The sequence below is a fragment of the Zonotrichia leucophrys genome, chromosome 2 (assembly GCF_028769735.1).
Source record: "Zonotrichia leucophrys gambelii isolate GWCS_2022_RI chromosome 2, RI_Zleu_2.0, whole genome shotgun sequence".
In the NCBI taxonomy this organism is placed as follows: Eukaryota; Metazoa; Chordata; class Aves; order Passeriformes; family Passerellidae; genus Zonotrichia; species Zonotrichia leucophrys.
In genome coordinates this window covers 82,961,119-82,975,974 of record NC_088171.1, presented here as the reverse complement: position 1 = coordinate 82,975,974, position 14,856 = coordinate 82,961,119, and the positions used below count along the sequence as shown (strand labels likewise).

The following is a 14,856-nucleotide window of genomic DNA, read 5'->3' as shown; positions in this document are numbered from 1 at the left end:
TCACTCTTCATTGAGTCCCTTCTGAGGGAGGAGAAAAAGGGGATGTTGGGGGACAGCCATGGGGCAGCCATGGGGCAGCTATAGGGCAGGGGAAAGTCCCACCTTGGCTCCAATGTCGCGGCTCTTGGCCCGCAGCTTGTTGACCTGGGACTCAGCGATGTCGGCACGCTCCTCTGCCTCATCCAGCTCATGCTGTGCCTTGCGGAACTTGGCCAGGTTGGTGTTGGCCTGTTCCTCCTGAGGGTGCAGGGACGCCAGTGAGGCTCCCACACAGCTCTGTCTGGCCTCCTGCACCCCCTCTGCCCCCCATACATCTGCCTTTTATTATGCTCTGACCCACAGCAGAAACATCTGTTTTTTCAGACATTCTATTTTTGAACCACCCAACCATCTATTCAATGATCCATCCATCCATCCCGCCATTTAATCTTCCACCCACATAAACTTCAAGACAGCCTTCCTTCCGCCACTTCCGCCACTTCTGCCCCTTCCTTCTGCCTCTTCCTTCCTTCCACCACTTCCTTCTGCCACTTCCTTCCGCCACTTCCTTCCTTGTGCCACTTCCTTCCTTCCTTTCACCACTTCCGCCACTTCCCACATCCAACCAACATCTCTCAATCCCATCACCAACCCACCCTCCTCACCCCCTAATACCCCACCACCTCATCTCAAGTCTCCTGCTACTCCCCACATCGTCTCCCACATCCTAAACCCACACTGTCTCCTCCGAGGCAGGGGTGGCCCCATGGCTGCCCGCCCAGTGCTCACCGCCTCTTCTGCCTGTCGCTTGTAGGCCTTGACCTTCAGCTGGAGCTTGTCCACGAGATCTTGGAGACGGATCATATTTTTACGGTCTTCCTCTGTCTGTAGGGTGAGACACACATGGATCCTGACCTGACCCTACCGGCACTTGGAATCACCACCCAAGTACGAGGGTCAGTAGACAGGTAATGATGTTCTGGGAGAGTGGATCCTCTCAAAATTGGTGGGTGACCTCAGCTCTGGGATTAGGAGGTGAGATGTCTTCTTTCCCCTGATGAGGTCAGGGGATGGATCATGCAAAGACCCCATGGATGCTGGGACACTGAGAGATGACCTGGGTGGCTCATGACCCACACAATATTCTGGATCCCACTGCAGTATCAGAGATACACGCAGTGGGTGAATAGTATTGAATAAAGACAACCTGTGTCTCCCTGGCCAGCAGGTCAGCCATGTTCTAGGTCATGTTCAGCATGAGATATGAGGCCCTGTGGCAATGGGGCAGGAATTGACCTGGGCCATCTCAGGAGCCCCACCTGATAGCTGAGTTCCTTGACACGACGCTCGGACTTGCGGAGACCCTTAATGCTCTCAGCATTGCGCTTCTGCTCAGCCTCCAGCTCATTCTCCAGCTCCCGCACACGAGCCTCCAGCTTCTGCAGCTGCTTCTTGCCCCCTTTCAGGGCCAGCTGCTCAGCCTCATCCAACCTCATCTGCAGGTCCTTGATGGTCTGCTCCATGTTCTTCTTCATCCGCTCCAGATGGGCACTGGTGTCCTGCTCCTTCTTCAGCTCCTCTGCCATCATGGCCGCCTGCCCAAGGAGAGAAGCAAGCAGAGAAGGAGAACCAAAGCATGTTCTCCTTCACCCTCCAGAGGAAGGTATCCTAGATATTGGTCCCACCATGGCACTCACATCAGTGATGGCCTTCTTGGCCTTCTCCTCAGCATTCCGGCACTCCTGGATGGCCTCTTCCACCTCTGTCTGCAGCTGGGAGATGTCAGCCTCCATCTTCTTCTTCTGGTTGATGAGGCTGGTGTTCTGGAGTTAGAGGAGAGGATCTCAGGAGGTGTGTCTTGAACTGCTGGCCCATCCTTCTTCAACCCCCCCAGTACTTAATGCCCCCCAACTCCCTGCCAACTCTGCAGGCTTAAAGGATCTGGAGATCTTGGTAACTCAACCCATTAGAAGTGCACACCCATTGGATGGAGGTGACCTCTATCCTTGAAGGTATGTGATGTCTTACCTGTGAGTGGAGAAGCTGGACCCTCTCACTGGCCTCAATCAGCTCCTGCTCAGCCAACTTGCGAGCCCTCTCAGTCTGTTCCACCACTGCCTGCATCTCCTCCAGCTCAGATTGGAGAAGGTTGTTTCTCCTCTCCACGATGGCAATATTCTCCTTCAGGTCCTCATTGGCTCTTACCACATCATCCAGCTGCAGCTGGGTGTCCTGTTGGGATAAATAAAATGGACATCAGCCTGCAGCTCAGGGGGCTAGGAAGACCTCCTTATAGGTGTGTAATCCCACCTTGAGGTGAGCCTGGGCTGCTTTCAGGTGAGACTGAGCTTCTGCAGCCACACGGTTGGCATGGCTGAGCTGAATCTCCATCTCATTGAGGTCACCCTCCATCTTCTTCTTCAGCCTCAGGGCCTCGTTGCGGCTCCGGGTCTCAGCGTCCAATGAGGTCTGCAGTGAGTCCACCACCCGCAGGTGGTTGCGCTTGGCCTGCTCCATCTCCTCATCCTTCTCGGCCAGCTTGCGCTCATAGTCTGCCTTGACCTGGTTGAACTCCAGTTGGGCCCTCAGGATCTTTCCCTCCTCATGCTCCAGAGAGGCCTGGTCGATACAAAGAGAAATTAGTAAGCAACAGAAAAGACCAAGACAACATGAGACTCATGGAGATGTGATTTGGCCCACCTCAGCCTCCTCCAGTGCAGCTTGGAGCTCCAGTTTCTCAGCATCCAGCTGCTTCCGGACCTTCTCCAGTTCGTGGATGGTCTTGTGGCTGCCACCCAGCTGCTCCGTCAGGTCCGAGATCTCCTCTACTCAGATAAGATCTCATCAGACTTGGTGGAAAGTGGTGGAGAAGAAGGTGGGCAGGGGGAGTACCACAGTCTCACCTTGGAGGTTCTTGTTCTCCCTTTTGAAGGTTTCCAGGTGCTCAAGTGACTCCTCATAGGCATTCTTCAGCTTGAAGAGCTCAGTGCTGAGGGACCTGGCCTCTTTCTGCGATGCCTCCAGCTCCATCTGTGACTCTTCAAACTTCTGTTTCCACTCAGACAAGATCTGGAGCAAAGCTAGGGGTCACCCTCTATCCCTGTGCCTCCTGTCTGCTCCTGTCTCACCACTGTGTCCTTGTACCTTGTCAAAGTTTCTCTGCTTCTTGTCCAATGCAGCAGCTGCTGCATTTGATCGCTCCACATCTGCCATCAGGTCCTCAATCTCATTTTGCAGCCGGTGTTTGGTCTTCTCCAGGGAGGAACACTTAGCATTGACCGCCTCCACTGCCTCCTCAGCCTCCTGCAGCCGCTGGGCCAGCTTCTTCCTGCCGTGGGAGAAAACCTGGCTGTGTGACCCATGGACCAAGTGGGCCAATTCACCTTATTCTCCCTATTCATTGGCCGAGGATCTGGATTTCCACCATCTCCAGATCCCTATATCTTCTCCAGATTCTTCTACAGTGGAAGTGTATGCACTCTTCCCTGCCTCACAGAGGTTTCCTTTCATGGGGAGAGGACTCACTTGGCCTCCTCCAGTTCCTCAGTGCGCTGGATGGCATCTGTCTCATACTTGGTCCTCCACTGTGCCACCTCAGAGTTGGCCTTGGAGAGCGAGCGCTGGAGCTCAGCCTTGGCCTCTGTCTCCTCCTCATACTGCTCCCTCAGAAGGTCACAGTCATGCCGGGCTGACTGCAGGGCATGGGCCAGTGCATTCTTGGCCTGGGAGGGAGAGGCAAGGAGTAGGTGAACTTGACCTATGTGTATGTCCTCAAACTCAGTAAGCACTGGTATTTCTCAGCCAAACCTCTAGATCATTCCAACCAAATTCAGCGCATCTTGACCCAGAGCAATCTAAAGATGCTCTAGTGTGGCCCAGTTTTACTTCTCCTCGTCCAGTGCCACCCAACCATCCATAGATCAACCCAGCTGCTTCAGAACTGACCTCCTCAGCCCAACCTCTCAGCTGTTAGACCAATGCAACCCACCTCAACCACTCTTAGATGCAACCACCCCACTGAACTGGCCTAAACTTGAATTCCATTTGGCGCTACCACTATGAGGGTGAAGGGCACCTTGTCTTGTGGCCCTCCTGGAGACCCTATCAGCCATCCCACAAACCTCACCTTCATCTCCTCCTCCAGCTGCCTCTTCAAGTCCTCCATCTGCTGGGTGTATGACTGCTTGCCCCTAGTTAATTGAGAGACAAGGGCCTCCTTTTCCTCCAGCTGGCGGGACAGCTCTCCTGCAGAGGTAGGGCAGGTTTTCAAGTTGTAGCAAGGATTGAAGATGTGGGGCAGGGGTTGAGGATGTGGAGTGAGGGGTATGATGGGTCAGGGTTCGCACCATTCTCAGTCTGGAGCTTGGCCCTTTGGGTGCTGGTGTCATTGAGGACTCGTTGTGTCTCCTCCAACTTGGCCCGGTGTTCAGCTGCCTGGTCCTCCATGGTGCGAGAGATCTTCTCCATGCCCACCTTGGAGGAGAAAAGTATGGAGGGAAGGAATGAAGAAGGAGAATGATGCCCATGATGGAGACAGGATTTCCACCTTGGCCTCTTTCTACCTTGGCTTTTATGAGTTGCTCCATGTTGGAGCTGAGGTCATCCAGCTCCAGCTTGAGGTCGCTCTTCTCCTTTTCCAGCTTCTGCTTGACACGCTGTAAGTTGTCGATCTGCTCGCTGAGCTCGGCCACGCTGTCGGCGTGCTTCTTGCGCAGCGCAGCTGCCGTGGCCTCATGCTGCAGCGTGGCCTCCTCCAGGTCCCGCCGCATCTTCTGGAACTCTGCCTCCCGCTTCTTGTTGAGCTCGATCTGCACTGAAGTGACACCACCCGCCTCCTCCAGCCGCTCGCTGATCTCCTCCAGCTCCCGTGACAGGTCTGAGCGCAGCTTCTCCACCTTAGCTCTGCCTGTCCGCTCTGCTTCCAGCTCCTCCTCCAGCTCCTCAATCCGCGCCTGTGTTCCGGGGATGGAGCTGTTGTCAGCAGACTTGGCTCCACCCAACTCCTCCACTCAACTCAACCAGCTGAGCTGGAGACTTTTCAACCCAACTCACCTCAATAAGCTGAAAACACTTCAGCTCATGCCAGACATCTGAACATTTGTCAACCAATGGAAAACGCCTAAACTCAGCCTAACCAGATAGGGACTCTTCACGTCCACCCAACCAGCCAGAGGCTCTCCAGTCCAGCCCAAATAAGCAGAGAATAGATCCCTCACCTGCAGCTCTTTCAGCTTCTTCTGGAGCTGCAGAGCCAGAGCCTGCTCATCCTCAACTTTGCTGTTCTGCTGGTTGATCTCAAACTCTTTCCTGAAAATGAAAGCAGTTACCAGTGAGGTTCCTGCCCTTGCCTCCACTTTAGATTGAGGAAAGAGGTCCATTTTTACTTCTTGAGCTTCTCCTCCAGCTGCTGCTTGTCATTCTCCAGGTCCATGATGTTCTCCTGGGTTAGCTTCAAGTCGCCTTCCAGCTTCCTTTTTGCCCGTTCCAGGTCCATCCGGACCTTCTTCTCCTGTTCTAGGGAGCCTTCAAGCTGTGTGGAAACATGGAAAAGGGGAGAACCTCAGTTTTCCATCATATCTGCCCCAGAAAGCTCCTTAGTACTACTCATGGTAGGACCTGACTGCACTCACGTCATCCACTTGCTGTTCCATCTTGAGTTTGGCCTTTGTCAGGGTGTTGACTTTGTCCTCCTCTGCCTGCAGGTCATCCAGTGTCTGCTGGTGAGATTCTTGCAGGGCCTTCTTCTCCTTCGTTAGTTTTGCAATGGTTTCATCCAGCCCAGCCATCTCCTCTGTGAGGTTCTTGACCTGAAGGAGGAGAAACACTAGGCCTCCAGCTTAGTACCAGAGGTAGGGCAAAGCTGAGTGATGCTGCTGTTGTCCTTGACCAATGAGGCCACTGCAGTGGTAGAGAAGCCAAAGGATGTTGGGTCTTCATGTAGTCCAGATCAACTAGCCCTGGATCTCCTCAACCCCACACAACCAGGTTGTTTTGATCCAAATCACTACAACTTAAGGTCAAGGCCTCTCTCCAGACTCACCTTGTTCTCAGTGGCATGTTTCTCCTTCTCCACCTTGGCCAGAGTCAGCTCTAGATCATCAATATCCTTTTTCAGCTCCGAACACTCATCCTCCAGCTTCCTCTTCCTAGCTGTCAGCTCTGCATTCATCTCTTCTTCATCCTCCAATCTCTCTGTCAGCTCCTTCACCTTGGCCTCCAGCTGGATCTTGTTCTTGATCAGCTGGTCACAGCGCTCCTCAGCATCATTCAGGTTGTCCTGCTCCTGTATTGGAGTGGTAGATGAAGTAGGGTGGCCCTGGAGGGCTGCTGGTCACCCCCCTGACATGGTTTTTTGGGGCAGTCTCACTTACGGCCTGCACTTGGAGCTGAAGGTCATTCTTCTCCTGCAGCATGGAGACCATCTTCTCCTCCAGCTCCTTGCGCCGGGTCTCTGACTTCTCCAGGGCTTCCTTCAGCCTCCCAAATTCTTCCTTCATGTTCTAAAGAAGAACCCAGGCGACCAGTAGCCACATCCAATCCCCTCTATCCATCAACATCACCCAACCCATTTTGGATCCCAAGCTGCCTGTCTCATCACCTCCTCCCACCTGCATCTCCTTTTCTGTCTCAGCACTCTTCAGCAAAGGCTTGATCTTGAAGTAGAGCTTCATCCAAGGCCAGTTCTTCACCCCCATGAAGGCCCTGATGTTCCACTGGATCACCAGCAGTGAGTCCCTAGAATGGTGAGGCAAATGTCACTACACCACCAATCTGATGACCCACCAGATGTCCCTTCTCCAGGAGAAAGACCTCTCCCCTCTCACCGGCGCTCCAGGATCTTCTTGAACTCAATGCGCATGAGCTGCCCTCGGGCCTGAGCCTGGATGCGGGTGATGATGCGGGAGAGGCGCTCATCCCGCATCTCCTCCAGCAGTCCCAGCAGCCCAGCCTTGAAGAAGACCTGATGGACAAAGGAGGCAAACAAGAGGGTGAATTGGTTGGAAGAGTTCGTGGACAGATGGATGGGCTGACAGGTTGTTGGGAGAATGAAGCGATGGATGGTGCGGTGGATAGGCAGGTGGACACATCAGTGGTGAGACCATGGGGTCCACATGACCCCATGGGTGGTAGGACCATGGAGACACCATGTGCCCTTACCTTAGTGTGTCCAAATTTGTACTGGTTGTGGTCAATGTCAATGGATCCCAGGAGCTTTTCAGCCCCCTTGCGACTGTCAATGAACTGCCCCTCAGGGATGGCAGCAGGGTTCAGGATGCGGTACCTGGTGACCAGAGAGGACATGAAAACCCTGAGGTCAGTCCCAGTCGGGTTGTCCACCCCATCCCCACATTTTCTCCTCTGTGCCTACCGCTGTCTGAAGTCCCCATAGAGGATGCGATTGGGGAAGCCCTTGCGGCAGATGCGGATGCCCTCTAGCACCCCGTTGCAGCGCAGCTGGTGCATTACCAGGGGATTGTCCATCACACCTGGCAGTGGGTCAGAGGGGTGGTGTCAGCCACAAGCCACACCTACCACCCTTCTCTCTGCCCTCAGCCTTGCCCTTTGCTCACCCGGCTCCTTCCGCTCATTGGGGATGATGCAGCGGACAAAGTGAGGGTGGGTGGTCTTGAGGTTGGCCATCAGCTTGTTGAGGTTCTCCTGTTGAGGGAGGGAGGGAGGAGAGAAGAAGCTGACTAATGAGAGAGCAAGAGAGGGTCTGTGGGACTGAAGGTGTCTTCCACTACTCAGGAGATTGTCCTCCCATTGCTCCAAACTGGGTCCACTATGTAGGTCACTCACCCTATGCAGTGCTGAGACGGTCTGAAAAGAGGAACCTTTCTTCTTGGCTCCTTTCCCCTTCCCTCCATCACCACCTAGAGAGAAGGGGGATAGGGTAACACAGGAAAGAGGGTGACTAGTAGACAGTAGTCTTCTCCATCAACTCATTGCTCCATCACCCCATCATCCATTCACCCACCAGCATCTGCCCCAGCGTAGTTGGAGAAGAGGTTGGCCAAGAGCTTCAGGGCTGATTTCTGGTAGAGCCCCACCACTGTCTCATTGAGAGGGTCCTTGTTCTTCTCCAGCCACCCAATAATGTTGTAATCCACTGTGCCAGCATAGTGGACAAGAGAGAAATGGGCTTCTGGCTTCCCCTTGACATTGCGTGGCTTCCCAAAGTTGGCTGACTTGCCCAGGTGATTATCAAACAGCTTGGCCTTGAAGGTCATGTCTGAGGCTTTGGGAAACATGCACTCCTCCTCCAGGATGGACATGATCCCCATGGGCTAGGAAGAAAAGTGGTGGTGGAGGACACCAAGCACAACCCAGCTGATCAACTTTGGGGCCCCTGGCAGGCTCCAGCTGAAAGGGCCCTTCCCCCTGAAGTCCTTTCAGCCCCCACGAGACCCTGGGGGAGGTGGTACCTTCTCAATGAGGTCAATGCAGGCCTGGAGGTCCATGCCAAAGTCAATGAACTCCCATTCAATGCCCTCCTTCTTGTATTCCTCTTGCTCCAGCACAAACATGTGGTGGTTGAAAAACTGCTGCAGCTTCTCATTGGTGAAGTTGATGCAGAGCTGCTCAAAGCTGTTGAACTGGGGAAGGAGAGAGAAGATGAGGTTAACTGGCATTCAACAGAATGCCTGATGAGATCCATAGGTGAACCTGAGCCCCAGCTGGGTCAAAGGAATGCCCAGTAGTATCAATGAAGTCAACTCAACACCCAAGAGGATCAACACAACCCCCAAGAGGACAAATACCCTGCCACCCCCTCAGTCCTCACATCAAAGATTTCAAATCCAGCGATGTCTAGCACACCGATGAAGTACTGCCTTGGCTGCTTGGTGTCCAGGGAGTTGTTGATCCTCACCACCATCCAGTTAAACATCTTCTCATATACAGCCTTGGCCAAGGCCCCAATGGAGTAGTACACCTGCTGGACATTCTGCCCCTTGGTGACATATTCATTGCCCACCTTCACCCGTGGGTGACACAACCCCTTGAGAAGATCAGCTGAGTTCAGCCCCATCAGGTAGGCTGACTTGTCAGCATCTGCAGAGCATCAAGATAAAGACGTGCTGTCAGATTCCACCTAGCTGGGTGACCCCAAGGCCTATGTCATTCCGAACCCACTCACCTTCAGTACCATCTGGTTCTGCCTGCTCTTCTCGTTGCTTCTGCTTGAACTTCATGTTGCCAAAGTGCATGATGGCACCCGTCAGCTTGTAGACACCAGCCTTCTCCTCAGCCGTGAAGCCCAGGACATCAAAAGCACTCTGGGTGATAGGGAGAGGGCCTTGCCACCAGCTGTGGTCGTGGCTCTCTGCTGGCCACCATTTGTGTCTCTCTGCCCTTGCAGCTCATCACCTTCTCTGTCCATCTGCAGACTCATCCATCCATGGACTCTTCCATTATGGATTCACTCATCCATACATCCATATGAGGACTCATGAATCCATGGATCTAGCTGTCCATCCATACATGGATACATCCATCCATCCATCTATCCGAGGACTACATTCATCCATTTACCTATCCATGGATTCTTCTAACCATTCATCCATCCATAGACTCATCCATTTATGGATTCATCCATCCATGGACTGATCCATTCACCATTAACTTCATCCATGCATCCATGGACTCATCTATCTGTTTAAGGACTTGTTCACCCACAGACACATCTGTTCACCTAAGTACTCCCCCACTTAAGTACTGTTTTTATCTCTATCCAAAACCTCCTCCACTCCCTGCCTTCTGTCATACCTTCTATCCCTCACCCCACATCATCCCACTCCACCACCTACCATCTTCCACCCTTCCTATCCTCCACCTCTCGTCCCTGTGTTCCTCCTCTCCTCCACCTATCCATCTTCTACTATTTCAACCATCCACCTTCATGGGGATGTCCACCTGCCCACTCCACCACTTACGTCAGTTGCCAACAGCTCTTCAGAGTCATCAATGGAGGCCACAGTCACCTCTCCTTGGGAGACATAACTGTAGTCATAGGGGTTGTTCGTGATGAGAAGCATCTCTGTTCCATGGGGCCAGGATAGAGAGAAAAACTGGGCATTTGCACTGGCTAAACAGCCCCAAATCATCCTCAATTGCCCCAGGAAGGAGTGGAGAATTGGAGAAGAGGAGGTAGAAGACTCAAGGCCAAGCATCTTACTCACCTAGCAGCTCTGGCTTCTTGTTGGAAAGGATCTGGTAAAAGATGTGGTAGTTCCTCTCAGCCTTCAGCTGGAAGATGACACGGGACTTCTCCAGGAGGTCTGAGGTGGATATAGAGAGAAGGAGGATGGAAGTTGCAGTGAGGAGATGGATTGAGATATGGAGAGATGGATGGTGGGATGACGATATGGCGGGAAGAAGAGAGGAAAATGAAAGGTCAGATGGATAGTGGGATGAGATGATGGATCCATCAACCATGAAGACAGATGAAGGGATGGACATGGATGAAGGGGAGGCAGGCAAGGAGGGAGGGAGGTAGACACAAGGAGATGGAGGAACAAAGAATTGGAGGTGGAGGGTCAGGTCAATGGTGGGATAAGGAGATGGAGATGAAGAGGCGACTGAATGGAAGGAAGAAGGGAGATATGTGTGGATGAATGTAGCTTCTGGGTGGATGGATGAAGTTCATGGGTGGATGGAGGAGTCCATACATGGAGGAGTCCTAGGATGGATGAATAAATCCATGGATAGATAAGTCCATGGATGGATAATGGACTACAAGACAGCCTCTCACTGGGCTCTCAACCCACTCACAGGTCTCTATGTCAGCTGATGCCAACTTCCCGGTGGCCCCAAAATGGATCCGGATGAACTTTCCCTGGGAAAGCAGTGGCAGGAGGTGGAGGTGGCTGCCTTCATGCAGCAGATCCCACACCACAGATCCTGTCCCTCAAACTGCCCCACAGACCCTTCCTCATACAACCCACTCCCATCACTCACAAATCGGGAGGAGTTGTCGTTGCGGAGGGTCTTGGCATTGCCGAAGGCCTCCAAGGCAGGGTTGGCCTGGATGATCTGGTCCTCCAGGGTGCCCTGCATGGGGTGGGACAATGCTGGGTGTGGATACCACTGGTGTACACTCTCTGCCAAGGGTACATGGACTGAGGAACTCACCTTGCTGCTATTGGTGACCTCCTTCTTACGGTCGCCAATGGCAGCAATGCTGGCAAAGTACTGGATGACCCTCTTTGTGTTGACTGTCTTCCCCGCCCCGGATTCTCCGCTGGGGGAGCAACAGTGAGATATTGGATAACACCCTGATGGGTCCTTCATCCCTCCCCACTGCTCTGGGACAGGGCTGGAGAAAGCAGGGCCTTACGTGATGAGGATGGACTGGTTCTCTCGGTCTGCCAAGAAAAAAGAAGAGTCAGATGGGATGAAGCTGGGAAACATACTTGGGGTCTTAGGGTTGAGGCTGAGATTCTCCATCCTCCCAGGTGAGAACCAGTTCTAAGTCAGGAGCCGTTTATTGGAGTGGGCTCTTCTAGTTTGATGTCCTCACAGAACATCCTTACCTGTCAGCATGTTCTGGTAGGCATTGTCAGAGATGGAGAAGATGTGGGGTGGAGCTTCACTCCGCTTCTTTCCCCGGTAGGCAGCCACCACCTCGGCATTGTAGACAGGCAACCACTTGTAGGGGTTGACAGTCACACAGAAGAGCCCCGAGTAGGTCTGAAGAAAAGGGCAGGCAGGTCAGAGCCAGGAGGTGCCAGCCCACCAGGTGGGGACATCCTAGGTCTAGGTGGCCCACAGGATGTGGTGACGGAATGTCCCGATCTTGTCTGAAAAGGGTCTGGAGAAGGGACATCTTGGGTCTGGGTGGCCCACAACATGCAGAGGGCTGGGACACCTCTTGTCAGGGGCCCAAGGGATCTGGGGATGGAACATATTATGTCCTATCAAGGGAGCTATTGAAGTGACATCTTGGATCTGGGTGGCCACAGGGGTCAGGTGATGCAACATCTGAGGTCTTGGTGGCTGAGGCAGTCTAGAAATGGGATTATTTTTGGTCTGGGTGGCCCAAGGGGGCTGGAAAAAGAGCCACCAGGTTCTAGGTGTCCCAAAGTCTGTGAAAAAGCCACACCAGGTTTTAGGTGGCCCATAGATTCTCTGGAAGTCCCATCTGGTATTAGGTATCCCAAGAGCTTTAGGGAAGGGTCCCTAGTTTCCATCCATCTATCCCATAGGCTGTGGGGAAGGCCTCGCCTACTTCCCAGGTGCTCCAGGGGCTTGTGGGAAGGCTCACATAGATTAGCCAAGAGGCATAGCGCTCCTTGAGGTTGTAAAGGACAGCGGGCTCATGGAGGAAGGTCAGCATCGCCATGTCCTCGATCTTGTCAAATTTGGGGGGATTCTGCTGGTGAATGTCAGCTTCCTTCACCGTCACCGTCTGAGGGGAATGGAGAGACATGGGGCTGGGGGTTGGGAGATGTCCATGGCTTGGGGGGTAGGGGGTGCTCCATTGGTAGGATTTCTTTCATGGGTTGAGAGTGGTCTCCTAAGGTTTGGAGGGTACCCCCCATCGGTTGTGAGACTTCAATGGGTCGGGGCTCCCACCACTATCAGCCTGGTTTCCCCCTCCTCCGTTTGCTCTCCCCCAAACCTTCAACCCCACTCCCTTCTTTAACTCCTCCCCCATTAATTTCATCTCATTAATTCCTCCCTCCTTAACCCTTCACCCTCCTACTTCCCACCAACCCCTCATACCCCATGATGCCAAATCCCCTCTTTTCTTCCCACACCAGTCACCTCTTATGCCCCCACCTGCCATCAACTCTTGCCATCCATATCCCCTCCTTCCATTGCCCCCTCACCCCCATTAACCCTTTGCCCCACATGGCCCTTTGCCCCCCTCCCTTCACCCCTCCATCCCCCAGCTGCCCACCTCTCCCAGCTCAGTCTGCACGGTGGCCTCCCCTCCCTGCCGCCCCGTCACCCGGCCCCGCACGAACTCCTCCCGGGGGTGTGGGACGAAGCACTCGCTGCGCGGGTCGAAGGGTCTGGTCTGCGCTGCCAGCCGCTCCCGCTCCCCGGGCCGCAGGAACGGCGCTGCCGCCCCCAGCGCTGCCAGCACCGCGTCCGCCATCCTGCCCCGCACAGACACGGACCCTGCATCACCCGGGGGCTGCCAGCCCGTGGCCACAGGGTCCCGCCCCCTGTTCCATGGCCCCACACAGCCCCACTGGCCAGAGCCCATTGCCATGCATGGGCCCCCTTAGCCATGCCCAGACCCCTGTGGCAGACCCCAGAGCCAGACACGGAGCTTTGCAGCTGCGCACAGCCCCATGCATGGGTCCCTAGAGATGTGCACCCTGTAGCCCTCTGCACGCCCACGTAGTCATGCACTGCCCCCTGCACAGACTCCTGCAGTGATTCAGGGACTCCCTATAACAATTAAAGGGACCCCTTTAACCATTAAAGGACCCCCAATGCTGATGTACAGGACTTCATAGGTGAGCATGGCCCCATGCACAGAATCCTGTAGCCATTCATGACCTCATGTATTGAGCCCTACACAGTGCACAGATCCCCTGTAGCTGTGGGCAGACCCCTATAATCATGCAGGGACCCCAGTCCCATGCACAGCCCCATGCACAGACTCCTGTACTGACGCAGGCACCCCCACAACCCTGGAATGGTGCATGGCCCCCTGCAGCACAAAGATCCCTATAGCCACACACAGTCCCCCATAATGATTCAGGCACCCCTACAGTGATGCACAGAGACCCATAGCAGTGCAGAGACCCCTATAACAATGCAGGGAACCTTAGAGTCCTGCACAGCCCCACATGCAAACCCCCACAGCAAAGTATGGATCCCCTGTAGTGATGTGCAGACCCTGTAGCGACACACACACCCTATAGCAGCATGGCCCCACCACTCCCTCCACCCAAAGAACCCATCCCCATGCTCCCCCACAGCATCACCCTCACCTGGAGTCTGTGGATCTAGCAGGTAAGACGAAGGAAGCTGGAAGAACATGGAGAGGGTGAGTAGGGCTACATCCCTTGCCCCCTACAGACCCTCTTTGCCCCATAGACCCCTTTATGCCCCATAGATCACTTTGCCACGTAGACCCCATGTGCCCCATAGCCCTGCTGGTGCCACATAGACACCCTGGGTGCCCCACAGACCATCAGTGTCCCCTAGATTGCTGTGCCCCCATAGATGTCTTTCCCATACAGTTCCTCTCTAAGACGTATTTCTTACGTCTTCTTGCTTCATAACCCCATGTGAAACCCACAGGTCCCCACACCCCAGAGAACCCCTATGTGTCCCATAGGCCCCCTGTGCCCCATATTCCCCCTCAGATTCCTGTCTCCCATAGATCCCAAATGCTCCATAACCCTCCTGTGCACCCCATAGCCCCCCATTTCCTCCCCCAGCCCTTCATATCCACATCCCACATTCCCACTATGTCCCCCACCCTCTCCCTCTCTGCCCCACGCCGAAACCTGTGCCAGCCCCGCAGCCCCAAGGCCTTTATAGACCATCATGGGATGGGGAGGAGCATTCCTGGGGAGGGGGTGGCTGATAAAGGAGGAGGGGGGCACCTCCCCCCTGCTTCCCCCGCCGCAAGGTGGCATCTCTCCAGTGACTCTGGCATCCAGGACCCACATATTCACCCCACCCAGGATGATCTATGGGGCAGAGCTCTAGGGGTGAGCAAGGGCTGTCTAGACCCCTTGTGGGGGTGGGATGTGGGGTGGGCTAGGGGGCCTGGATGCCTGGGTCCCTTGTGTAGGAGGTGTCTGTGGAGCCCAGATGTCTGGAACTCTGGTGTGGGGGGCTGGGGGGGATGGGAACTAGGGAGCCCAGGCTCCAGGGTCCCTTGTGTGTGTGAGTGTGAGTGATCTC

At 54.3% G+C, this 14,856-nt stretch overlaps 1 protein-coding gene across 4 annotated transcripts; it reads right to left on the bottom strand.

Moving 5' to 3' along the window:
• Positions 1 to 13,084, bottom strand: LOC135444220 (myosin-6-like). Of its 4 annotated transcripts, none has more exons than XM_064705546.1 (38): positions 12,884 to 13,084; positions 12,245 to 12,388; positions 11,514 to 11,670; positions 11,318 to 11,345; positions 11,113 to 11,221; positions 10,939 to 11,031; positions 10,753 to 10,816; positions 10,161 to 10,259; positions 9,915 to 10,018; positions 9,119 to 9,257; positions 8,765 to 9,033; positions 8,406 to 8,576; positions 7,958 to 8,267; positions 7,780 to 7,853; positions 7,551 to 7,638; positions 7,349 to 7,466; positions 7,138 to 7,261; positions 6,804 to 6,940; positions 6,588 to 6,714; positions 6,351 to 6,479; positions 6,020 to 6,262; positions 5,610 to 5,786; positions 5,364 to 5,509; positions 5,196 to 5,286; positions 4,542 to 4,931; positions 4,326 to 4,452; positions 4,106 to 4,224; positions 3,505 to 3,701; positions 3,124 to 3,307; positions 2,883 to 3,048; positions 2,680 to 2,804; positions 2,290 to 2,598; positions 2,008 to 2,211; positions 1,677 to 1,802; positions 1,299 to 1,574; positions 769 to 864; positions 103 to 237; positions 1 to 21 (listed from the first exon to the last, which is right to left on the bottom strand). In XM_064705546.1, exons 1-38 carry the CDS (start codon positions 13,082 to 13,084, stop codon positions 1 to 3), a joined length of 5,817 nt encoding a protein of 1,938 aa, XP_064561616.1. The 4 variants fall into 4 exon arrangements, with proteins under 4 accessions (XP_064561616.1, XP_064561617.1, XP_064561618.1 ...); XM_064705547.1 differs by having other exon boundaries at positions 1 to 18; XM_064705548.1 differs by having other exon boundaries at positions 7,780 to 7,841.
• Positions 13,085 to 14,856: the final 1,772 nt, after the last annotated feature.